This window comes from Stereum hirsutum (assembly GCF_000264905.1).
Source record: "Stereum hirsutum FP-91666 SS1 unplaced genomic scaffold STEHIscaffold_2, whole genome shotgun sequence".
In the NCBI taxonomy this organism is placed as follows: Eukaryota; Fungi; Basidiomycota; class Agaricomycetes; order Russulales; family Stereaceae; genus Stereum; species Stereum hirsutum.
Genome location: NW_006763132.1, coordinates 1,818,955 through 1,843,932, shown reverse-complemented (window position 1 = coordinate 1,843,932; position 24,978 = coordinate 1,818,955). Strand labels below are relative to the sequence as shown.

Below are 24,978 nucleotides of genomic sequence, written 5' to 3'. Positions count from 1 at the left end.
CTTACTTCGAGACCTCGTGCTCTTCTTTGATGAATATTTCTTTTACTACTGATATTGTAAGTCGTCGATTCAGAAGATCCTGGGCAATCCTGGACACCAGCCTTATATCAAGAAGGGGATATTGTGGTCCAATAGTACCCAAGCTTGGGCGTTTCATGAGCGCAGAGCGCTCGAACATCTGCATTTGGCGCAAGTTCGCCGTCTGAACTTCTCAGACTGCTGCATTCTGCGAAGTTTCCCGGCGCTTGCGCAGTCCGCAACTTATCGCAATAGAGCCTCCAGCTCGATCAAATACCAATCGAGGCGATGACTCTTAGACTCTGAGCAGCAGGAACGGCGATGATCCCTCCGAAGCCTTGTAGGTCCATGTTTTCTCGGCTAGTTCCCCCTGAATCGGAAGACTTGATCGATAGTAAAGGCTAGCTTGTTTAGTCACGACACGCAGCCGTTTTGGGAATACAATGAGCCATTGAGTCGGATTTTGAGAGTGGAGCTCGGAGCGGCGAACTATTCCTTCCGAATCTCTCCTCGGGCAGTTTCATCCAAGTCTATCCCGTCCCCTTCCACACCAAAGCTGTCCTCGGAGGATTTGGTGACTCTCCTGCGAAAATCCGTCAAGACCTTCCGAATGGCGTATTGATCCTTTTGATCCAACCCGATTTAGAGATTTGTCCGGCATCCACGTCATCCTTATGATTAACCGGCTTGTTATCCTGTTTAGCATAGGATCAGAGCCATGATACAGGGTCCTCCGTCTCGATCGACTCATCGGTGAATTCAATTCTCATGTCGCCTCCTCAATACCCCGTTCCTCCGTCCCCTGCTTACCACCTAACCCTCGTATCCTCGACCATATACGGCTCCACGAATTCCGTTACTCACGCTGAGGCCCACTGTGTTTCTCTGTACCTAGTTCTATCCAGAGCAAAGAGCAATCAAAGGATTGTTTCGGCCCCACGAGAACGCATACGAGAGTACATGCCGTATTCTGAATGAACCAAATTCATCTGATTCTCGGAGATCCACTAACTCAGTCGCAGTTGAATGGAAACATGTTCGTGAAGCTTCCTCCACATGTACACAAGCGATAGAGAGAACGGAGATACCATGGATTCAAAACCTAGACCATGTTGCGAAAGGGTTGTTTATATTCACAGATATTCACAGAAGAGGCAGGTTGCGGTTGAAGTACATGGTGGAGAGAGTTAGAAAGGCAGAAAGAAGAAGAAAAAAAGTAGGAGATACGACATATCGTTGCGCGTGGTCCCAGGCAACGCCACATCAAGGAAGCTGAGGACTCACTGAATGAGACAGTCTGCACGGTTCACGGGCATGATTACAGCACTGAGAAAAGAACTGGAACGTACAGGCTCAGCGCTGAGCTCTCCATGACTAGGTTCAAAAATATGAACAGTACCAAGGCGTTCTCGAACGTCCACGATGTTCCCGAAGCAATCAACTTGACTTCGTAAGGAGATGCGGCTGCTCCATTTCCAACACACAGCACAATAGCATAGCCTACCGGATACTATAGCAGCAAAAAGGACGTACCACGATGTCACAATCGACTCGTCTTGCAAGACCGGCTCATGGCACCAGAGTCCCGTTCTTCACTCTGCAATATGTGCTCTTCACTTAGTTTTCAGTCATTTCTGAGACTAAGTCTTCTACATAAACATCCGCAGATACGCGTACGTGTGAAGCGGAAAGAAGGTCATCAACGAAAGGTCTGCAGGTGGATGAGAGGTACTGCGCGAGCCCGACGGTAAAAATGTGTTTGTTCCATAGCTATGTGAAACCAGGAAAGCAAGGCTGCCAAAGAGATAAAGGAGCGAGAGTGGGCCCAGAGTGAAAAATCCCAAAGACTGGCAGAGCTGTTGGGACGGTGGAGGGCGGGGCATCAGTGTCGTCGCTGTGGTTCATGAGCGCTTCGGAAAGAAGAGAAACAGAGCGTGCAACGCGTCTCGGGTCAAGGAGCGCGCGGACCCGACAAATTGGCGCACGCGGGTTTGTTCTCGTTGAAAGTCCGATTCGGACGTCGCCGCTACCGACTACTAGGCGACCTGTGCCTCTATCTGCCTCCAAGACCCCGTCTGATGACAGCTGCGTTCGGCCTCCTTTCAAATCACCCACTCGCCATGAAAGCGCCGCATCTAGAAATTCGCTGCGCTATAAATTGAGCCCCTTGGGCCCAAGTAAACACCACCCACGACCTTGTCTCCCCCATCCCCCACTCCCACCTTTCTACGGCTCGGGCACTAACGTCCTACCTTCTTCTGTTCCATCCTTCTTGCACTCGTTATATTAAACAATGTCCAGGTAAGTATCGTGGCCGTTGTTCGTCCAAATTCTACATTTCACTCTGCTGACGTTCGAATTCGCTCGCAGACTCGCAGAGCCGAATGGCCATTATATCTACAGATCCGACCCCGATATCAAGAAGATCTACAAGGTACGCCTTTCGATTTTGAAGGCTGGGTTTGGAGACCGTCACTGACCTCGTCTTCTAGCTTTCTCCTAGCGACCTCGACTCCATCCTCCCCATTTCGGATACGCCTAATCCTCATGGCGGGCGCAACAACGTCCGCATCTATAACTTATGCGACGTTGTGAAGCTATCTCTAGAGCTCAACGTACCAACTTCACCTCCAAGCTCCCCCCCTCCTGCCTCAGGGAGTCAGTCAAGCAACCCTGCGCTCGCGGTGCAGAAGGGAGCAAAGATTCTTCGAACGAATGCTATGAAGGAGTATAAGGTATGCCTTGCTCTATCGGTGTCCTACTTACATTTTGCTGATAATGTCTTGATTATTCTCTGGCTATAGCTCACGGGGATACAGTTGGACAGGCTGAAACCCATCAGCATCGAGCCCAACCCGCATCGCTCTACAGGTACCATGCGTTACTATAACCTCTGCGACGTCAAGGTACGCTCCTTCCGCCTGTCACCCGCATTGACCTTCTTCTGTACGCCTTGCTTACGTGTTTGTTCTCGGCCCTCAAGGACTTGGCGCAGAAAGTAAACTCTGCTGCCGCATCTCCTACGAAGAAATATGTTCGGAAGCGTTACGCTCCATACTAGACGCAGGCAAGACTTGAATCAAAAGTCTGTCAAGGTTCCGAGACGTGACTGTTGTTTCTGTGTCTTGGATTCTTCGCCTATATTCCTGTGGACGTTCTACTATGGTTCCTTCTTCACTTCTCAGGTACATTATAGCTGTTAGTTATGTACGAGTACAGCACTCACCGAGCGCGATACGCACATTATGACTTTTGGGGTTTTTTTGTGCATGCGTCGTTTGCGTCGCGAGTGACTTCTCCTGTGATTTTGATGTGCGGTTTCACAATGTATTTTTATACCATCTCTTTATGCAGATGTCACCGCGTTACTTTTGCATCGATTTACAAGGTTGAAGGCGGGCTTTTGGGCCACCGCCACTGCGCTACCGAGTAATACTCCTCCGATCTAAACTCCGCCCATTTTTTTTTTTTTTTTTTTTTTTTTTTGGTTTAAACTCAGCGTCGAGCATTCGCCAAGGGCAAACCTCTTCCGCCTCATCGTCGGTGGGCGGGGGATCTCACCCCGCAGTCCAAAATGACAGAAACCCTGGGGAAATGCTTTACGCACGAACGACTAGATGTCGAACAGTGTAGGGCTATCATCCGTCTGGTCTCGGGTCTCGAGTCCTTCTTGATGGTATACCTACTAAAACCCCAGCCTGCCAGAGCCAGTTCTCCGGCAGATTTTCCTCGTTGAGGAGAGTCCCGTTCCATGTTTTGAGCACGAGATCTGGTCGGGTGGCTTTTGTTCCGAATTTCATTTTATTACTTGTGCTTCGGTCAAGTGATAGCCGTTGGTTCATAGTGAAGACCCATTTGTTATGGATTTCATTGTGGGAGAAGCTCATCTCAGGGTCATCTTCATGTTGTATGCGACGGATACAACACAATTTCCATATAAGGTGGGCGGATTCAGAGATGAGGATGCGCCACAGTCGGTTTGCCCCGGGTAGTCTCTTTCCGTCCCCCGTCTTGAAGTCGCTCACTCCGCAGCCTAGGATTGTACCATAGCTGAAAGCATTTGGCCATTGCATGCCCTTTCGCTCCCAGAGTCGTTTTGCCAGGCTCCAGATTAGTACTCTTCCTCTTGCTGAGCACTCTGTGAGTATGTGTCTTGTTGTTTCGCTCGTATCGTTACAGCATGGGCACGTTCCTCTATGCTCATAATTCTGTATGTTTTCCCAGTATGATCCGCATTTGAAACCAGCATGTAGTACCCTCCATATGAAGGTGCGGTATCCTCTGGAGAAGTCCCTGTGTCGTATGGAGTCCCAGATTTGGGCATCGGTTAACGTTCTGCCACATAGGTTTTTAACTCCCTGTCTCGCCTCGCTGAGCTCTTGGCTTGTCCTGTTACGGACCGGTTTGTTTTCTTTCATTCTTAGACCTTTGTATAAGAGCGACTGTGTCGCCTTAACTAGTTTGGCTCCTGTGAGCCTAAAACGTTGGGGTATGTGAACGTTGAGATCGCTGTGTTCAAGTTCCGTCCCCGCGCCGGCCAGTTCGTCAGCTCCTTCGTTCCCAGCGTTTCCATTGTGACCTTTGACCCATTCTAGGTACGACTTGTTTCCTCTTCGCTGGAGTATGGCCGCGGTGGCTTGGAAGAGGTAGGCGTTGGATATACCGATCCAACCCATGTCCGCCCACTTAGGTAGGTGCTTTGTGAGGCCGTTGATTCCGTATCGGGAATCTGATGTGATTGTGAGTGGAGCGGATAGAGGTGTTCTGTCCGCTGCATACCAGATCGCGAGGAGTTCTCCGGTCCGCCCACTTTTGTAATGCGGAAGCAACCGTTGAGTCGCTATTTCCGCTCGTCAACCACTGCTCCTGTCGACGAGGTTTACCTACCTCCTATGCTCGCATTTTTCTCCTTTGCCTTGTTTTTTAAGGGGAACGATTATGTTATGGCCTTCGAATGCTCGAGAACGCTAGGGAATGGATAAAATCTAGACTTTTCGGAAAGCACGCAACTATTCAAGCCCTCTCTTCCGTCTCGGACTTTCCGTTGCTACAATCATGTCAAAGTATGATATTACTTCTTTATATGGCCCCTAATATAATCTAAGATTGCACCCCATCGTACAGAAAACCTACACAGAGCCACGAAAGCAAGGAACCGGGAGAGGCCATCCCTCGAACGGAGGTCTTCAAGCGCTTCAAGGCGATTTACGCTCCCTGTATCTTCATAATCAGCGCATCTGACCTCCTTTGAGTGGCAGATCAAAGCAGAAGATCTTGACGAAGAGTTGTCATCGTATAGTGGCGCGAAGACGAGTCGGATACACAAGCTTTGCGATGTCCAAGACTTAGCTATACACCTCAAGCTTACTCGGTCCTCGGATCCCAATCTCATAACGGAAAGAGATGCGCGCAGAAAGTACAAAGTCAGTAGCATGTTTTCTCCTTTCCCGTTACTGAAGTAGGCTCGTTAATCATTTACATGATGACAGCTCAAAGTATGCGATATGAAAAAGCTAAACATCGTCCTCGTCGAAAAACGTGTGTATTATAGACGCTCTGACGTAGAGGTAAGTCTTTACCTCTTCCTTCCATCTGAGCTCTCTCATCGTCCAGTTCCTGTCCATTAAATAAATATGTTACCCCCACAGGAACTCAATGTGAAGATCAAGGCAGAACTAGTCAAGAAGGGCAGAACTCCGAGGATGCCTCGTAACCACTACATACCGCTTGATGATTGGGCATCTTCCGACGAGGATGATCATTGCGGACGGTACGATGGCATGTCTCATGAAGATGCAGCTGATCTCTGTGAGTTCCCACTGTCTTCGCACGTGCTGTCTCGAATAAACTTTTGTCATCGCAATTGCTGAGGACTTAGCATCTCTTGGGTGCTAGGAGACATCTATACGTAGACTGTGTAACTGTTGTCGCCCATGCTAAGCGAACATGCCCGACTACTCTCAGGATACGTCTCTTTCCTTGCACATTCTGAATTTACAGTTTAGCCACTCTATCAGCTGTTCCCAGACCCGATTACTGTTCAAAGCTTCATTGAAGCATTTTGGCTTTCTCCTCGGCATTGACATGTAGTAGCTTTTTATAACCAAAGCTGCTATGGTTCTGCCGGTCCTTCAACGCTTCTCACCCGCAAACTACTGCTGCCATCTACCCACTTCTCCATCTGTGTTTCACTTCTACCGCTCCACTGGAACACACAGAGTTCGGGCGTCCCTACCACTGCGCTTTACCCGCGGCTCGATGATTCCCCCCCTCGTGAGAGAGAAAAGCTGGGCGCGTAGTATAAGGCCCCATCTCTTCTGAGCATCGCACTTTGCCCCTCGCGCTGACTTGTACCATCGATTCTGCTCGCCCGGCTGTCCACCATGCCTTCTCCTGCGGAAGACTTACGCGCTCTGCTCTCATTAATCAACACCTCTGCGGAAGAGGCCATCTCAATCTACGAGGCAGCTGGCTCTGTTCCCACTTTAGACACTATCGAGGCGTTCAAGGTACCAGAAGGAAATATCTCGCTGAAACGAACTCTCCGCACTTTGGAGGCCGCATGTAACCAACTCACATCCACTCTCATGCCTCCTGACTTGAGCGTATATACAGTAAGTGGTTACTTTGCTGCGACCATCATGAAGTTGATGATGCAGGGACTACCTAGCGTTGCACAGCAGCTATGGACGCTGTCTGTACTCAAATTGTTATAAACAAGAAGATACCAGACATCCTGCTGAATCATTCTAAAGGCCTCCATATCTCCGATATTGCCTCAGAGACTCAGCTCGAGGAAGGAAAGCTCCTGCGAATCATGCGATTTTTAGCGGCAAAGCACTGTTTCCGCGAAGGTTAGCTCTCGCCTCCCATGACCTCCGAGTAGTACCTACATGGGCCTGTGGGTATCGCTAACTCGCACGATGCCCATGTGTGGCATATTACCAGTCGAACCCGCCACGTTCACGAACAACCCACTGTCTCTGTCTCTTCTCTCCGACACGCCACTCTGGGCTATTCTCGCTGTTCGGTTGAATCACTTTGATCCGATTGCCATTGGGAATTTCTTTGAGGCCTTGACATCTCCTGAATATAGCCACTCGTATAGTCCAAGCAAAGCACCGTTCTCACTTGGAATCAAGGACAGAATGCCGGACGGAACGGCCTTTGAATGGCTGCAGAAGAATGTCAGTCCATCTTGTACGCTAAGACCTTTTGGGTTCCAATGCCCTAATCATATCACTCTTGGACTCATTAGCCTGAGATGAGTGCGGTGGGTTTCTCCGACTTTCAAACAGCGAGTCCTTCAAGGGCTCACCTCGTCATCAATAACAGCTCTTCAATCGCAGCATGATGGCCTGGTTCAGCATGACCGATGTAGACATCGTTGACCGTGGTGAGTGTAGATTGTATCCACAACTTTCCCTGCTCTGCGTAATGATTCCTGCCTCAGAGTTCCCCTGGAAGGATCTTCCGGAGGGTACCACGGTCTGCGATATCGGTTGTGGCAATGGATTTGTGCCCCTCAGGATATCCAAGGCGCACCCACACCTTCGCTTCACCATGCAGGATAGAGAGTACGTCCTTGAAGATACCAAAGCGGTATGTGTCTCATTAGTCACAGCTTGCTATGGACGAGTTTACTGAGATCAAGCCTCGATAGTTATGGGAGAAAGAGCATCCCTCCCCTCAGACACACGCCAACTTCGTTCCCATAGACTTTTTCAAATCGCCTCCTGTGATGGCTCAGGACATCTACTATGTGGGTAGTTATGGCACTGTGCGCACGATAGACATGTTACTAAGCGTAGCATATGGGTAACAGATTCGGCAGGTCATTCACGACTGGCCTCGCGATGAATGCATCGCAATCCTGAAGAATATACGAATGGCGATGAAGGAGGGTAGTCGCCTGTTACTTCGTACGTGTTTGGTCTCTTCTCGAATAGGTTTCGTTCGGACTGACGTCCTTCTCTACCGGAAGATGAATACATTCTCTCGTCGACCGTTGTAGATAAGGGGAAGGCGAACGGTCATGGCGCCGCCAACGGCGTCAACGGAAAGACCGTTAATGGTGTCAGCGGAAAGGCCCTGAACGGTGTCAAGGGAGACGACAAACGCAGATCGCGATGGTGGACACTGGGCACGAAGGATCGCGCCACGTTCAAAAAATCCCAAGGACACACGGTAAGTTGCGCGACTATCTATTGTCTGCAGTTCAACTAAAGCATCTCCTGGAGACTTTGGAGGCAAACATTGATAGGGTATGTGTCCATTTGGTTAAGCTAGCGATCTACGACACTTGTACGATCTGACACTCCTTTCCGCACACAGGCACCCTATCCTCTCTTGCCGAACTACGGCTACGGAGCAGCCCGCAGCGGATTTTTGGATTTGGAAATGCTGGTTCTTTTCAACGCGTCGGAGAGAACTCTTGAACAGTTCAAAGATCTTGGGTAAGAACTGTTGTCTCGCGATTTTTTGTGTTTACAAGTATTGACAGCCCTGAACAGTGAGCAGGCGGGCCTCCGATTCGTCAAGGTGTGGCACCTTGCGGAGACCGGTCTCATCGAGTTCGCCCGAGACTAGACCTCGAAGACTAGGTCGCGACGTCGTGGTAGCTCACAAGACACAATATCTTCATCCCTGCTGCGCATTCCAGTCACATAAATGGTCTTTTTTTACATTCCATGTCGATCGTTTCGGTGGTGGGGAGCGCGGCGAGTGTCCTCTTGAATAGGAAATCAGGCCGGAGCTATACCCTTTACAATATTGTAGAACGCGTATTCTGTGGGCGACAGTCTCGATGAACAGCCTGAATGGTACAGAGTTTAGTAGTGAACCGCAATAGCTTTACACCCATATGATGGGAATACGAAAGAAGCAAGGCCCTTTGAAGTCGAGATTCGTCAGTCAACGGCCGGTACCAGCCTCTGCCGGTGAAATTTGCCCATGAAGTTACCGTCTACAATGCGTTGACCGACGGGCCGGGGGACGGATAGCTTTGTGCTGGCGTTGCTATGCACGAATTGAGACATGTCGCACTTTGTCGCGGCATGGACCCACGGTCCGCCGAAGGAACCGCCGGGACCCGTGTCTAGGACCCAAGAAAAATTAGGCCTCAGTCAAAAATGTGGCTGCACAAAGCCGAGCCTAAGGACTACATCACAGTATCCGCGAGGATCTGGGCGGACATCCTTACTAACAAATCAAGGTCATCGTGCACATCAGTGACTTTTCTCGAAATTAGTCCTACGACGAAAAAAAAAAAATAACGTGACTCAGAACCTGTACTAGCGCGCTTGGGCCCCTGAAACCACCTATTGTTCAATGTCGGTCCCAGGTGAAACCTATACAAAACTCTGGCCCTGGTCCGGCACGGAGCTTAGCCTAGCAACGACACCCCACGATTAGGGCGAAACGGAAGCAACGAGCAGACACGGCACCCAAAAGTTACTAAAAAGGGAAATGTCCAGATAAGGCAACGAACAAAGCGATTACGGAACCAAATAGAGCTAAGGGTATAAATACCCATGGGCGTCGCAACGGGAGAGCACTTCATTTCCCCCCCGCTCTATCCTCTAGTCCCATTCTCATCCCTGCTTTTCTGCCTTCCTCTCGCGATCACCGTACACGCCTAGAGGATATGAATCATACAAGCTACACTCAGTACGACCAAGGAACTTGGGACTGGGCGTTGCAGAACCTGCTGGAAACCTTCGGCCCTCAACCTTCTGCCTCCGTCCCTCAGATACCCCAACACACAATGCAACAAGCAACGATGCGGCACGTCTACCCACCGGCATCGTCGCAAGCTACGACGACCCAGCAGCTCAATGGCGCGTGTCCGAACTACTACGATGCACAACCACAGGTACGCATTAGACGGAGCTCTCCTTATGATCCACACACTGACACGCAACCTTGACAGTTCGCGTATCCCTTTGTTCCTCAAGACAACCTTCCGTCTCTGATGCAACCGCACTCAACGAATGCCCACACCAACATCAACAATTCCGACTGGAACTTCAACTTCACCTTCCCCTCCTACCTAGCGAACCCGTGCTCCTCTCAGGCTCCCCTCCCTAGGCAGACAAAGCCTTTGCCACGGCGTGTAGCTGCGATGGAGCCTGAGATGCCCCACTTGGCCCCACAAGCTCCCCCCGTCTCGTCGGAACCCTTTAGACCGCCCGGCTTCATGTTCGCTCCGTCGAATCCCCGGCCGGCGACTCCGGGTCAGAGGGCATCGCCAGGCGGGATGCGATCTGATACCACGGCTTCGTCTGCTGCTGCTCATCGCACTCCGTCCCCTGGCTCGTCTAGTGTACCTTCATCCAACATCCCTCCAGAGACCTCTACTCCGCCGGCTGTGCATGAGACTAGCTCCGAGGATGCCGCTTCTCTCGAAGCTCTGCTCCGCTTCGCTGCGTCCGTACGCGCAGAGGCGGCAGCGAAGAAAAAGTCAACCTCTTCTCGAAAGAGGAAGGCCCCGCAGCAGGACGCCCCGACGAAAAAGAAGACCAAGACAGGCACCTCGAAGTCTGTCTCAAATACAACGCGCAAGACCGCATCCGTGGTCCAGCAACAACACCAAATTTCAGCGGAGAGACCCGAAGGCAGGGAGGTCCCCACGCCCGAAGAGCCCCTCCCCTTGAATCCCAGTGGTGCCACTGGACCGATTCCGCACACGGACGACCAGGTTGCCCAGACGTCGACGCCGCCTGATCAAAAACTTCGTTGCCCCATCCCCGGCTGTTACGAGAAGAAACCCAAGATCTACAACCGGGATCTGGACGTCTACCGCCATATCTGCACCGTCAACCGCCACAAAGCCGAACGCGCCAAACCAGGTTGGGAAAAGCGCTGGGGCATCCCTGACGACTATCACGGAAAGTTGGTGGCGTGTCCGTACACCAGCTGTGAGGAGAACTGTGAGGGACGTGAGATCCGCAGGGACAGGCTGAATAAGCATATGCGGCGGGAGCACGGTATGGATTTGGAAGAGTGGCGCTGTAGGGTCCGTGTCTTGACTCGGCGGATGAAGAAAGCGGGCACCTGGACCGAGGAGGACGCGACTAGGAAGTATTGGAAGTACGAAGAGGAGGTGGACAACTTCCAGTACCTACCAAGCGATTGAGACTTTTAGCAGACGTAGGTGAAGGCGCGTATGGACCTCTTATGAACAGCGACGTACCTGATAGCTCGCATTAGATTCGTGTACATTTTTCTTTATATTTTCGCGCAGGGATTCTCGAGAATGACGTGGAAGCCGTAATATCTAGAGCAAACAGAATTGTGTAATGAATACGATTAAGTAGAATAAAATATGCCTCATATACGAATTACAGACGATGCCTGTGGTAAAAGACCTTCTGGTCGAATGACCCGTGGCTAGCGTGATAGCAAAGGGTGTGGCGAACTCATTACATGAGTGGCGAGACAGGCCATGCATATGGTCTGGCTGGATAGACTACCACTATGCGTAGAAATAGAGTAGTAATGCTCACTGAAGCGGCGGTGAAAGACGTCGTACATCCAACATGGGTCCAGAGAGGAAGAGTGATGGAGAGCCATCAAAATCGGGAGGATAACGCTTCGGGGACCACTGACATACCAACGCCTTTATACCGCGAGCAACTTCGCCTGGTGCTCTTCGGATTTCCCTTTGAACACCTCATGATTTCCGCAATCGAGGCTTCAGCCTTGTACTTCGACCCGTGAACAAAGGATGTTGTCGCTCGTTACGGATGAAAGCATGGGAGAGAGTATTATCTGAAAGGGATGCCAAATTTGGAGGTAGAGTTTGTTTCACAGGTCTGTAAGCCCACAGGGACTCGTAGCCTTGTTTCCAAGAAAGTCAGAAGGTCTCGGAACGGGGATGAGAACCGTTGTTAGGTGTAGTGCATCCGAATCGAACCAAAAGATACTGGCATGGACGAAACGAAGTCCTTACAATATCCGAGTCGAAACCACTGAGATGTCGGAAGAACCCAAAGGGGGCAGACTCGGAGCGGGTTTAACTTTTCCTGGGCATTTTAGCGAGTCGCTCACGGAAGGAGAAGCATGTATAGCTGAAAAGCTGTTTGATAGCACGAGTGGACGGCGAAATCAACGAGCGGGAGTCGCGCCCGCCGGTTGAACGATTGGCTGCTCTGCTCGATGCACGTGTCGAATCCTGATTCGGCCGGGCGACGTCGCTTTGGCGGCTGGCATGTCTAATTTCAAAATCGTCAACTTAGTACTCAACTTCCGTTTTCTTTGGTTTTCCCTCCTCTTCAAGTACACTGAACCATTCCATCGCGGTCTGCTGGTTGGACAGACCAGGCTCATCTAGTACGTAGGTCATGACTCCTAGGCCTGCGACCTTAATGGCTGACCAGTCACGGTGCAACGGCCCTGTACGTTTTCATCGGCATACTGAAGTCCGCACACTGCAATGACTGCCACGGTAGTCTCTTCATCTGAAAACTTTTCAAGTCCGCTTCCTTGACTTGTTCATGTCACTTATTCCCCCTTTGCATGCGAAACCTTGGCTCATGAGTACTCACAGGATGCGACAAGTGAGATGCCACCATCATGGTATTTTCTCCGCGGCAGGCCACCGTGACATATCCACAGGCCTGTTCTACGTTTTCTACCACTCGTAGCTGGTGTCCCAGCAGTACGCTTCCACCGTACCTATGGTGACTGTCAGCGTCTCAAACAACGGCTCCACGATACTCTGAGTGTGTTCGAAATTGTTACCATACTTACATCTTGTCTCCGACTCACTCTCACTGAGTTTGGTCAAAGCGGATGGAGGAGGACATAGACGCGAACACCACCATTGACCAGGCTTCTGCCGCGACTGTGGATTCAGGACCCCCCTCTCGTCCATCCGGTTCTCATGTCGTGTCTTGCATCTTGCGAACCATAGTATTGGCCAGCGGACGAGCTCTTCCTTATGGAGATGAAACCCTCAGAAGCAAGATTTCCGGAGCGCTTGAAAAGTTCATTTAGATCACCATCTTGACGATCACTTGACAAAAAAGGCTCGCCTCGCCCATCGTAATGAAGGCCTCCATTGCATATGTACTCGCAACTAGAGGGGCCCACCGTTCCTCGAGGATGTGCTGTCTCGAGTCTGCTGTCGTTCCCTGTGGGCATGCGGTGGAATGCGCGGCCAGAGATCGGCCTGGTTCTGAGCTTCTTTTCAATCTTTTTCTTCTTTGCTGATACCGTAAATCACGTCAAGCTGCCTCTATTGACCGACACTCTGTGCCCGCCACTGCATCGTAGAAGAATGTCGTCACGAAGGTGAGTCCGTGCACACTCAAGGCCTGACGTCGACATCTTTTTATTGAGATACAACACGCCAGTGAGAATTGTGCACCCGCACAGTCCCCTGCTCGATGAAAATTCACCGCTTCAAACCTGGAAACATTTTATTGCTCAGCGTGTTGGCAGGTGGGATCTCTTAACTCCACTTCCGTCTGTTACGGGACCAACTTGCAGCCACGGTCGGTGCTCTCTGACCGCTGTTTGGTGATATCCGACTGTGATCATCTCCTGGCCACGCTCCATGCGGCTATGTAATATTAGCCAGGGAACAAAGGATCGGAACAAAACGAGGCATGACGACTTCAATGGTGACAGCATTGCACTTGACATTTATTGTACTCCGCACCATGCTCGTCATCCTAAAAAAAATGGCATTTGCTTGACTCTATGTGAGTATATATAAAGGCAGACCTCAGACAATATACCTTATCCTCCATCCCTCAATCGCAAGCACACAATTTCGACCATGCAATCGTTCCTCGTTGTCTTCTTTGCGGTATGCACCCGACACCTTTCTTTCTTTCCGTTCATGTCCACTCTGACCAAGGTCTCCCCAAGATCGTGACCGTCGTCCTAGCGGCAGGCCCCGCCGCCGTTCCCCTCGGCAGTGCAGGAACATTCGTTATCCTTGCCAAATCAGGAGTCTCCACCGTTCCCCAGTCTATCATCGGTGCGTTTGTTCATACTGATACCTCGAGGTTGACTTACGGTAATGTATCCGATTTGCATAGATGGTAATATCGGCGTGAGCCCCGCGGCATCGAGCTCCCTCACCGGATTCTCTCTCACTAAAGCCGGCACCTTCGCGGCCTCGCACCAAGTCATTGGGGAGCTTTATGCCGCAGATTTCACCTCACCGACGCCAAGCCAATTGACTACTGCAATTTCGGACATGCAGACTGCCTTCGTCAACGCTGCAGGACGTGTTAACCCAGACTTCCTCAATCTCGGTAGTGGTACGTACATCACCAATCATCCATCCAGCCCATCTATCATGCGACATGTTGATCTCGTCTTGCTTATATATTTTCGGTTTGAATCACAGGCAGCATCGGTGGATTGACTCTCAAGCCTGGTCTGTACAAGTGGACCAACTCCGTCTCTATCCCATCCACGGTGACCATATCCGGCACTTCGTCCGATAGTATGTCTTTTCCTCCTTACTCTACGTACAATAGCTCTTAACAGTCCGTGGCATTCAGCGTGGATCTTCCAGATCTCCGGCGGGCTCTCCTCCGCTGCAGGTGTCAAAGTCATTTTGGCCGGCGGTGCGCGTGCAAGCAACATCGTCTGGGTCGTCTCTGGTGCGCATCAGTGATCCATCCATTAAAACTATGGTTCCGGTCCGAAAAATATTGAACTAATATTATATTTTGATCTTTACCGTGGCATAGGTGCCGTCACACTCGGCAGCACTTCGCATTTCGAAGGCGTATTGCTCGGCGCTACTTCTGCGACACTCGTCACGGGAGCGACGATGAACGGCAGGGTGTTGGTCCAGACCGCGGCTGCGCTCCAAAAGGCAACTCTCATTGAGCCTTGATCTTTGTGTCGATGTGGTGCTTGTAGAGTATCCCTCCTACTTATGCCCGCTTTCCTCTCTAACCCGATATTAGTACATCGGCTTTGTTACGGTCATGTGTCACTGGTCCTACTCTATTTCTCTGGCTTCATTTTTGGGAATTTGCCGTATACATAAATCATGATGATTACGCATCGATATCGTACCCAGATTTCATCTCAAATAAAACTGGCACGATTAAATGTGTAAAGAGCCGAAAAGGCTAATAGGGCATACGAGGAAAACAAGAAATGTGGAACAGAGGAAAGATAGAGGGGTCGGTAAGAGACGAGCGGATGGATAAATACTAGTATAAAGAATCAAGGACGAGTAGAGGTCTGTCCTAAAGGAAGATCGTTGCCCTAAAGCTGAAGGGAAAAAAAATCATGGTCCATTTGGGCTCTGCTCCCTCGTCGGAGGTATCATAGAGACACTAACCCTATGGCGATGACGGAGACTCGAGACACCGCTCTGCTCGCTCACGTTAGCGTGACCATGACCCAGTCTGGTCGTCAGTAGACGCCCTGCCCGAGACTTGTCCGGATAAATGGCGTGGAAGTTATCCAGAAGATTCTGTATCATCAGTCTCTGAGGGCCAACGACGTCGGAAGAAGTCGCGATCGATGTCAGGGATGTCGAGGAGCCCATGTTGAACATATCCTCGAAGAAGGGTATGATGAGTGCTCTGGGGCGATGCTGGTTTCGTTGTGCATTTCCCCGAAGTAGTGTACATAGCGATTGCAGTGCGAACTGCTTCGAAGACGTGCTGTACGCTATGTCTGCACGATGCTAGACTGGGAGTACATGAGAGTGAGGATATTATCGCAGAACCTTGTAAGGGGAGCGGACAGATTCTCAGATGCGAGATTACTGTACCTGGGACGTGACAGATGAATCACGCTGTTGATTGGGTAGTGTGCCACCAAGCGTTGGACGCCACCAGTAGCATGATAATTCAAGCCAGCCGGTAAGTAAAGCAGAAGTCGGCGACGGGTCACCTGACCATAATATAATCAGACACGGAGGGTATATTGTAGAACGAAGAAAAAGCTTGGGCGACGTTCACGAGGAGCCTTGTGGTGCCGAGTCGCCTTTCCACTGGACGAAGCAACAACGAAGAAGAAAAATAGGTTAGCAACAGCATGTGGCGTCTCGAATAGAGCAAAACGTATGCCAAGCCAGTTGAACAACTTACTTTAACCATAGCATAAATCTCATATCCAGTCGTTACTTCTGCATCGTCGCCCTTCTCCTTTCCCGATCGCTTGCCTTTACGCCTAGGTACTAGTCCCTTCGCGTTGCAGCATCCCTTGCCAAGGTGTATCGTACTTTCGAACTATGGATATAGCAAATGTTCAGCGTCTGAAAAAATCGAGTCGGAAGAGGTATCGTTTCACAGACCTGGAACCCTAAATGTTGGTAACGGTCCCTCGAGTTCTGAGTTGTAGCCTCGAGGATATAAGTCTCATTTGGGTGTTGGGCAAACGCATCACGAACCAAACGGGAGAGGTAACCTGTGATGCACGTCATTACATATTGTACGCAGACCAATGCACTTGAGTACGGAAAAAGTCATACCTTTCCCTTGCTCTTCCGGAGCAGTTGCAGCAAGTTGAAGGTACCACGCATCTACCTCCGTCTCGGCAGGCGATTTTCCTTTCTTGTGATACACATCATGGAAAGCTTTCTCCGCCGCAGGAGCATAGTCAAATGCCAAACGCTACCAAATGATTAACCATCAGTGATTGACGATCAACAGCGCCATCAGACGCGGATGTATGAACGACAGAAAGTTGTCAGAATGCCGCGTCTGGCGTGGAAGTCGCAAGAGAGCATAGACTGACCTTCAGGCCCTTGACGCCCCATCCCTTGAAAACCTTGAAGAAGCCAGCCCTGGCCATGGTGACGGGATGGTCGACCCCGATTCTGCACCGCGGAGGTAGCCAAACCGTCAAGGCGGCAATCTTCTCGTTCTTTCCCTGCTCCCCCTTTCCAGCCCCCTTATTTCCTTTCCCTGCGCTCTCTTTCTCTGAAGTAGATACATTCGACGTCTCCACTGCAGGGTTTTGAGGAACGGCGACGACGGTGACTAGGCCTTTCTGGAGGAACGCGCACCCTACGAGCATATGGTAAAAGGCTTCAAGGGTACGACGACCGGGCGTGTCATCGTCGTTCGAAAGGGGCTATAAGACAAAAAAAGGGAGTCTGAGACTTCATTTTGGCTTTGCACCATACGAGAGATGGTAGCTGGTATAAATATAGACTGCGTACTTGATTGGAAGGAACATCACCAGCGTAGTTCATCACCGGATCGTCAATGAAGCTTCGCCGACAGAGCGTCACCAATGCGTCGAGTTCGCTGGGATGCGCGGCGCGCACGTAGGGCTCTGCATTACTCGCTCCATCGTTTGTGTTGGATGGATCCGTTGACATCGTCCTGAAACGTGAAGAAAGAGGGAGACCAGCGTAGTGCGTACGCCATCTCGGTGTGATTATTCCGTCGGTGTTTTCGGGGTCGCGGCCGGCTACGAGTCACTAGGAATTTGTAGAGCAGACCATCCGGTCAATGGGCATTGTCTCTGGCAGGGACAGAGACACTCATACGAGAACGTTAACCAGCGTTAACCGTGTCGTTCCCTGCAGGTTTAAGCCTGCTGATCCGTGCGAGGATTCGCATCAGGGGAGTGTTACCGACACTCAGGCGCATGTCAATGCGCCACAGTGGCGCACGGAATGTGACACTTCAAAGTACAATAAAGTTTTGCGAATAATAATGACACCTCTGAAATTTCGCGCGGATAATCAAAACGACATGAGAATTTACAAAGCCAGTCTTAGAGGCGGAAGTACTTATCATCAAGTTCAGGGAACATGCAGGTGCAATGCAGGTGAGTGTCATATCGACACAGCACCTACACCCACTTGAAGTCGAAAACTACTGGTCGATTCCGATTTTTCAGCTATTCGGACATCTCACTGCTAGAGGCTCGAACCCCGAATCTCACAACACACACTTTCACTACTCATGAATCAATTCGTTATAATACTTCTATCCGTGTAGGGCCAACTCGCCAGGTTGATCAATGCAGACGTACCCATAGACCCTATAGAGACTTCGAGGACAGTTCAGGAGTCTTAGTTCTCCTGATGTCCTCCTATCGCAATTTGCGACAGCAGCGATTGTGGCCACCACCATCATTTAGAACTGGAAAGAAATTGAAAGTGTGTACGCAAGTGTCGGGTGACGTTCGTCCCTACCTGTCTGTGTCATCCTGATGTGAAGGTTCCATCAAGATCATGAACTCAGCTCAGGCCCGGGCCTACATAAGAGTAGACGCATGCGCTCTCTTTATTGACACAGTCCCCGAATAATCCTCCAGAGTAAAACAGCCTCAGTCGGAAAACCAATTCGGAAAATGTTCCACGTACCGATATCTACGACAACATACCGTAACAGTGTACGACCACAAGACTGACAGTCCGTGCGACACAAGATGGCCAAAACCCACGCCCAGACAAAGGAAAGCCCAAGGTATTGCGCCTTCACAAGCATCCAAAAATAAGTTACCGGGGTTCCAAGTTCGAGCCGTACCTCCAGAGTAGGAAGTTCTGATCGCACGTCGTCGAAGGCATACGATATCCATAGCGAACAAGTTTCACCCTCCAAGCCTCATTCATGCGCTTCACGACCGACAGAACGAATAAAGAACAAAGGAACTAGGACCTGAAGCACGAGGCCTTCCAAAGACAAAGCTAAATCCACGCATGGGCTGAGCACTTTCGCAAAGCCGACGGAAGGAACAACCACAATAGTTTCTATCCTTGGCACTCGTCATCTTGCAGGACCGAGGAAGCCGCGAGAGGACAGTAAAAGCGTGGACCTGCATCGTGGTAAGCTCCAAATGAACTCTCTTACTGAGTACCATGACTCGAAAAAGTAGCACACACACACACACACACAGACTATATCAGGCTAGGGGATGCCGAAGGTATTCTAAGCTGCCGAAAGATGACAGGTCTGGGAAAGCTCCAAGTTGGACGTCGACATCCAGGCTGGACAGCTTCCCTCCAGGAGGAGAGACATGAGGCGAAGTAGCACGCCCAAGTAATGATTCAGATACGCACCGTGCAAGTCTGGATCTATCAAAGCTTCGAGGCTTCAGTGAGCCGCAACCTACCATACCTCAATATGCAGGTGCAAAGTCGGCACAGGGAGTCGCTGTCAGCTTCGTCAAGGTCGGCACTGCATCAGCAATTCAACAACACCGGTCCGTAGCATGCCATTTATCACTGCGGTCGATCCGAGGCATGTATGCACATAGCATCGACCTGAAAGACAACCAGAACTGGCATCCTGCCACGAAGAGAGGTCAGCCTGAGGTTTCCATTCTTGAATGATACCGTGAGCTAACTTGGAAACAAACATCATACAGAGGTGCAGAACCACCATGTCCGCTCATACGAGAACCAAGTAAAAAGCAGTCTTCGTGGGGCTCGCGTTCGAGAGTTCGTTGGAAGTGACCGTTCGTCGGAACTTGAACTTGAACCCTGGGAACGCCTCCGTGTCCCACGCCCGGCAAACTCCGCCCAGATGAATGAACTTGCGCCACAGGTGTAGCGCTTTCGCCTTCCGACTTCTCGCTTCTTCCGAATCTGCTCACAGACACATACTCATCCAGAAGTTCTCACCAGCGAACAGTTGAAACGACGACTTCAGTTCCAGCAAAAAAGAGAGCTCAATGGATGCATCGTAGCAAGCCAAGTGATTATTTTCGGATCAGGATCGGTGGTAGGGCAGGTATGCACGTAGCGATACGCATAAAGAATGGCAGGAGGGTTCACTGGGCTGATCGAGGGTAGAAATGATGGGTGTGAGATGTGAGATGAGAGAGTGGGTAAACAGAGGAGAGATGGAGGATAGAAAGACACAAAGAAAAGAAAAATCAGAGCACCGTCCGTGGACGGTAACGACGTGGCATACTCGTGTCGATCCGACTAGCACTAACAACTACAACAAGGAAGCAAAAGGAAGTGGCATGAAGAATATATAGGTATCCTGGACGAACTCCGTACAATTATCGAACTACTCGGTAACAAGACTGCCGACCACCCAAAAATCTAAACGGCAACAGCGAGTGGAAATCGAACGAGGCCTTAAACGACGGGTCTGTCGTTCAATTCGGACTGATTGCCAGCAGGACCTAAAGAGTGAAAGAAACATAGATCATGAGCGCCAAGCTCGATGGAATGGAAGAAAAACACGACGTACCCTCGATGAATCCCTCCTGGTCCTCGTTCGATAGCTCCTCGAGTGACTTGTTCATCGTCTCAGGAAGGAGCAACGTCGAGAAAATACCCGTAAGCATGAACAGCGCAAAGATCTCAAGACTATATACAATAAAACATCAATCAGCATTAAACTCCTACAAAGCTAAACTAGAAGTAAGAAAGTATCAACGCACATATGTTTCAAGAACGCATTCTTCCCTCCGATGTTGATTAATCGCGCAAAGCCGACCTGGGCGATCACGGCTCCAAGCTTGCCGCTCGCAGCAGACATGCCGTGTGCCGTTGAACGGTAGCGAGTGGGGAAGACCTCTCCGGGGATGATGAACGTCGTCGTGTTCGGACCGAAGTTTTGGAAGAAGTTGGCGAGGCAGTAGAGGAAGACGAAAGCGGCTTTGCCCTTCGATGTTGCCTGCATCGCGTCGTATCCGAAGCCCTAATTACCAAAACACGTTAGCGACGAGGCACACAAATATATGAAGGGCGGCAAATGGAACAAAATGCTCACCATGCAGACGAAGATGATTGTGAGGAGAACGAAGCCCATAAGCTGGATTGGCTTACGTCCCCATGAGTCGACAAGGAGGAAAGTTGCGTAGTATCCAGGGATCAAGCCAGCGATGGCCAAGATGATGTTTCCCACGCAGACGTTATGCAGAGTGGTGTAAGCGCCGAGTGCGGTCTTCGTTGTGGAGCTACCGAAGCCGATGGTGGTAAGGATCGTCGAGGAATTGAGACCGAGACCGTAGAAAGCGATCTGTAGCAATTTGTGATAAGTTAGCACGAACAACGAGATGAAGAATATGGGCGACTGTGACTTACATCGAGAGCGAACCAAGAGTAACATGTCCCGAGTAAAACCTTGCCGTTCTTCCACTGGCTGAAATGACGGATGAAGTCCTTGCGGCTTGCCTTCGGTGCCTGGATACGCTCAACAACCGCGTCTGGGTCAACGTAGTACGAGCCCGTAGAAAGAACGTTATCGATATCCTGCGTGGCCTGCGCGACGTTACGCTCGATGTCCATCGTGAAACGGGGAGTCTCGGGGATGGTGAGACGGAAGTAGAGAGCGATGACACCGGGAACGCAACCGAGACCAATGAGGAGACGCCAACAGAAATCGACGGAGGGCAGGGAGGGGTAGGTGGCTTGGTCATTGGTGATGGAGCCCTTGTAGGCGGAGACGATGATGATACCGACAATAGCAGCGGCTACACGAGTAATACGTGGGCGGTTAATTATATGTTATCAAAAGCGGAATATTGGGGAGTAAACGGCTTTTGACTCACTGAAGTTACCCCAGCCCTGGGCTGCAAAAGTGGCGGTGATCATGCGGCCACGAATGCGAGTAGAGGCAAACTCGGAGGAGATGACAGCGGATAGAGGGTAGTCACCACCGATACCGATACCGAGAATGAAACGCCAGACGATGAGAACACCGATGATTCCAACGGCAGGGCCTGAGCCGCAGAGGGCCTGAGCGAAAGTGGCGAGGATGATGATCATGAGCTCGATACCGTCTGTACGCGAGGTACGGCGTCAGTAATTGAATACGATAACAGGAACTGGGAGATTGTACTTACACATGCGCTTACGACCAACGACATCTGCGAGCCAACCAAAGATGAGCTGACCGAAAATGTTGCCGATGGGGGTCGCAACCTTGACACCAAGGTCTTGGTTGGTGTTCAGGGACTTGATGGCGCCAGCGGAGGCCTGTGTACCGTAGACCATACCAAGCATGGTAGAGGCGATGGAAATGGCGAAGATGTCGTAGGCTGTGCGGCAAAAGCCGGGGTAAATAGCTGATGATAGGGGCAGAGTAAACGATGCATACCATCAGTGAAGAAACCGACACCGGCGACCAAACAGACTTTGGCATGGAACCAACTAATGAGCAGAAAAACGGCATGAATACAACGGGCTCGAACAAATTAAAACGGAGAAAGACGTACGAAAACTTGGCGTTATCAATCTCTGCGAGAGCTGCTCTCCTACGCTCGTCGAGCGAGTATCCAGCAGGCTCCTTGCCATTCTGAGTGCGGCCAAGTTTAGGAAGGGAGCCCTCGGACGAAGGGCGCTTCTCTCCATGGATGTTCTCGACGGTGGCCATTACGATCTGGGGGATGTGGGGGTCGCTGGCAGGGATACCGGAGGAGGGGACGATGGGCGTGCCATATCCTGAGACAGAGGCGCTAGCTTATAAGCTATCATGAGAGACCGCCGGAGGGGAATGCCGTCGAGTGTGGCGAGTGCCCCGTTCCTCGCACGTTGGTGGTGTGTCAGCCAATCAGGAGGCGTTGTTCCTACTTAGGAGGTGAACGTTCGTCGCTCGTTGATATCTCCATCAACCGTGTGCGCTATCCCTCTGATCCGTTCGCCAGTCTGACATGAACTGAGGCGAGCCTCGTCTCCCCGTCCAGCCCACCGCCACTTACCGCTACGACAGCCCCGGTCGTCTTTAAAGAAAATAGACCGACGAATTATATCTGTACTACACCAGTGCCTCCTTTTACGCTCGTTAAAGTAACGACGATGTTCTGCGCCGTAAGAGTCTTCAATGATAGCCGGGCCATTCAATAGCGTCACAACCAGGCTGAGCGCAAATACATACCTCATCTGGCGATTCAGAAAACCCACTCAATCGTCCAAATGAATCTCTGCTGCCGAAAGAAGGCACAGCAAATACTTACAAGCTTCTGTGCCTGGACTAGAGCAAAGCAGCAGCTCGGCGTTCTGACGACCTGTGCGAAGTTTCCCCAGTTGTGAGTCGTTTGTGAGAATCCTCCATCCGATCTTGGCAGCCTTTTTTTCGTCGTGGCAGAGAGGAGGTAGCAACTTTTTTTTGGTGTTTACGCCAAGCTGACCTGGACTTGGTATATTTTAGTGCGTGTTTGCATACGGATGCAAACAAGATAGACTAGGTGCGCTAGGAGCTGCGAGAAAGGCTAAAAAAACAGCTTTTGAGCAAAGAAGAAAAGACGAAAGACAACAAAACGGATTTCCAAATCCGCATCCGCCAGGCGCGGCGATAACACGTGGGTCGTGGGAGCACCGCCCTCCGCCCAGGGGCAGTTCCGGAGTCGACTCCGACAGCCATCCTACTTACGCGCTCGTCGCCATTGGCAGAGGACGACACCCGTGCGTCGTCTTCGCCGTGCGTTCATGTCGGCCAGCACGAGCAACAGGCTGCGTGCGCTAGCGCTGTATAAAGAGTTACACAGGCTCGGGAGGGAGTATCCGGATCCGAGGTACGTCTCGTTGAATTTACCCCGCATTCTCGTGCGTTATGTGTCTGGAGGCGCACTCATAATCGTCATCACCTTGCTTGCAAGGTCTCTGGACACCCACAAATCGTGGGAAGAACAACGCAGCATCAACCGGCGTTCCCCGGTACTCCCGGCGTATGCCGTCCACTGAGAATAAACCAATCTCGTCGTGCACCGTTGGGCGTTCTCGCTTCGAACCTCAACGACGTTGGTATTCCGGTACTTACTGCTATTGCAATGTCGCCAAACTCCAGCTAGACCTGGGCAACGCACTTCCACAATTTCTGGGCAATACAACGTGCCCAGCCTGCCATCCTCCGCCATCTACTCTGCGCAGTGTCCCTTCAACAAGAGTTTGTTTTCGAAAGCCCGAAGCAGTCGAACAGTCGATCTCCCTGAACTTCGCGATAATATCCATTAAAATCGAACAGGTTCAACTCTCTTCTCGGAGGCGAGGCAATGTCACTCAGTGCAGCGGGGAGTCCTTGTGCCCGGAAATCTGTGAAGCCGTACGCAGCTGTCATGGGGACTCGGAATTGATGTTGCTTGACGGTGCAATCTACTGTGGCCCCTCGCTGTGTTTGGACTCTCATCTTCGGTCTTTGCTTCTATGACATTGTGTGGCAAACCTTCTAGCTGTGTGGCGTGTGTGCGGTCTAGTTCGACAAGGATGCATGCTGGCATGTAATGAAGCACGACCGTTGACTCGTCTCCATCATGATTTTTTTTTGGTTGAACTCAGTGTCGAGCAATCGCCAAAGGCAACCCTCTTCCGCCTCATCGTCGGTGGGCGGGGAATCTCACCCCGCAGTCCAAAATGGCAAAAACCCTGGGGAAATGCATTACGCACGAACGACTAGATGTCGAACAGTGTAGGGCTATCACCCGTCCGGTCTCGGTAAACGAGGCCTCCTTGGTGGTATACCTACTAAAACCCCAGCCTGCCAGAGCCAGTTCTCTGGCAGGTTTTTTTCGTTGAAGAGAGTCCCGTTCCATGTTTTGAGCACGAGATCTGGTCTTGTAGCTTTTGGACCGAATTTCCGCTTGTTGCACGCGCTTCGGTCCAAGGAGAGCCTTTGGTTTATAGTGAAAACCCACTTATTGTGTATCTCGTTGTGAGATGGGTATTTATTTGGGTCGTCTTCGTGTTGTATGCGGCGTACACAGCGCAGCTTCCATATGAGGTGAGCTGACTCCGAGATCAGGATGCGCCACAGGCGGTTCGCACCAGACAATCTCTTTCCGCCTTCCGTTTTGAATCCACTCACTCCACATCCCAGAATCGTTCCGTAGCCAAAGTCGTTCGGCCACTGCATGCCTTTACCTTCCCAGAGCCTCCTGGCCAGGCTCCAGATCAGGATTCGTCCCCTCGCTGAACATTCGGTAAGTATGTGCTTAATTGTTTCGTCAGTGTCGTTACAGCACGGGCATTTCCCCCGGTGCTCGTAGTTTGTGATGTTTGACCAGTAGGTCCCGCACTTGAAGCCGACGTGCAGTACTCTCCATATGAACGTCGGGTACGTT

The 24,978-nt window shown here is 50.9% G+C and overlaps 9 protein-coding genes across 9 annotated transcripts in view; 5 read left to right on the top strand and 4 right to left on the bottom strand.

Annotated features, from left to right (window-relative positions):
• Positions 1 to 2,266: 2,266 nt before the first annotated feature.
• STEHIDRAFT_165519 (uncharacterized protein) lies at positions 2,267 to 3,431 on the top strand. The gene is made up of 5 exons (XM_007299865.1): positions 2,267 to 2,319; positions 2,389 to 2,452; positions 2,511 to 2,753; positions 2,823 to 2,924; positions 3,002 to 3,431. Exons 1-5 carry the CDS (start codon positions 2,312 to 2,314, stop codon positions 3,077 to 3,079), a joined length of 495 nt encoding a protein of 164 aa, XP_007299927.1. The 5' UTR covers positions 2,267 to 2,311; the 3' UTR covers positions 3,080 to 3,431.
• A 225-nt stretch (positions 3,432 to 3,656) lies between these two features.
• STEHIDRAFT_49333 (uncharacterized protein) lies at positions 3,657 to 4,811 on the bottom strand (the record flags this gene model as incomplete). Its single annotated transcript, XM_007299278.1, has 1 exon — positions 3,657 to 4,811. A coding segment is annotated over one exon (1,155 nt), but the record flags the coding sequence as incomplete, so codon positions are not given.
• A 1,590-nt stretch (positions 4,812 to 6,401) lies between these two features.
• STEHIDRAFT_136947 (S-adenosyl-L-methionine-dependent methyltransferase) lies at positions 6,402 to 8,607 on the top strand (the record flags this gene model as incomplete). The annotated part of the gene is made up of 12 exons (XM_007299864.1): positions 6,402 to 6,632; positions 6,689 to 6,872; positions 6,967 to 7,205; positions 7,277 to 7,291; positions 7,354 to 7,414; positions 7,472 to 7,620; positions 7,682 to 7,798; positions 7,844 to 7,940; positions 8,033 to 8,205; positions 8,247 to 8,282; positions 8,353 to 8,474; positions 8,532 to 8,607. The coding sequence occupies 12 exons, from the start codon at positions 6,402 to 6,404 to the stop codon at positions 8,605 to 8,607; spliced, it is 1,500 nt and encodes a 499-aa protein (XP_007299926.1).
• Positions 8,608 to 9,664: 1,057 nt separating this feature from the next.
• STEHIDRAFT_152794 (uncharacterized protein) lies at positions 9,665 to 11,155 on the top strand (the record flags this gene model as incomplete). The annotated part of the gene is made up of 2 exons (XM_007299863.1): positions 9,665 to 9,892; positions 9,950 to 11,155. The coding sequence occupies 2 exons, from the start codon at positions 9,665 to 9,667 to the stop codon at positions 11,153 to 11,155; spliced, it is 1,434 nt and encodes a 477-aa protein (XP_007299925.1).
• Positions 11,156 to 12,253: 1,098 nt separating this feature from the next.
• Positions 12,254 to 13,164, bottom strand: STEHIDRAFT_107750 (uncharacterized protein; the record flags this gene model as incomplete). Its single annotated transcript, XM_007299862.1, has 4 exons — positions 12,254 to 12,414; positions 12,567 to 12,696; positions 12,772 to 12,794; positions 12,930 to 13,164. 4 exons carry the CDS (start codon positions 13,162 to 13,164, stop codon positions 12,254 to 12,256), a joined length of 549 nt encoding a protein of 182 aa, XP_007299924.1.
• A 672-nt stretch (positions 13,165 to 13,836) lies between these two features.
• STEHIDRAFT_165517 (ice-binding protein) lies at positions 13,837 to 14,881 on the top strand (the record flags this gene model as incomplete). Its single annotated transcript, XM_007299861.1, has 5 exons — positions 13,837 to 14,008; positions 14,070 to 14,294; positions 14,384 to 14,482; positions 14,541 to 14,642; positions 14,733 to 14,881. The coding sequence occupies 5 exons, from the start codon at positions 13,837 to 13,839 to the stop codon at positions 14,879 to 14,881; spliced, it is 747 nt and encodes a 248-aa protein (XP_007299923.1).
• Positions 14,882 to 15,961: 1,080 nt separating this feature from the next.
• Positions 15,962 to 17,332, bottom strand: STEHIDRAFT_128104 (uncharacterized protein; the record flags this gene model as incomplete). Its single annotated transcript, XM_007299860.1, has 6 exons — positions 15,962 to 15,997; positions 16,095 to 16,235; positions 16,301 to 16,413; positions 16,478 to 16,619; positions 16,744 to 17,082; positions 17,171 to 17,332. The coding sequence occupies 6 exons, from the start codon at positions 17,330 to 17,332 to the stop codon at positions 15,962 to 15,964; spliced, it is 933 nt and encodes a 310-aa protein (XP_007299922.1).
• A 2,721-nt stretch (positions 17,333 to 20,053) lies between these two features.
• STEHIDRAFT_152791 (phosphate transporter) lies at positions 20,054 to 22,298 on the bottom strand (the record flags this gene model as incomplete). The annotated part of the gene is made up of 9 exons (XM_007299859.1): positions 20,054 to 20,100; positions 20,169 to 20,287; positions 20,362 to 20,621; positions 20,694 to 20,942; positions 21,008 to 21,396; positions 21,475 to 21,705; positions 21,769 to 21,963; positions 22,023 to 22,075; positions 22,141 to 22,298. 9 exons carry the CDS (start codon positions 22,296 to 22,298, stop codon positions 20,054 to 20,056), a joined length of 1,701 nt encoding a protein of 566 aa, XP_007299921.1.
• Positions 22,299 to 23,350: 1,052 nt separating this feature from the next.
• The window catches only part of STEHIDRAFT_48997 (uncharacterized protein), a gene marked incomplete at both ends in the record, with an annotated part of 3,143 nt that continues 1,515 nt past the window's right edge, over positions 23,351 to 24,978 (top strand). The window contains one exon of the mRNA XM_007299245.1: positions 23,351 to 23,436. Coding sequence (XP_007299307.1) covers positions 23,351 to 23,436 — 86 coding nt within the window. The remainder of the gene's footprint in view (positions 23,437 to 24,978) is intronic.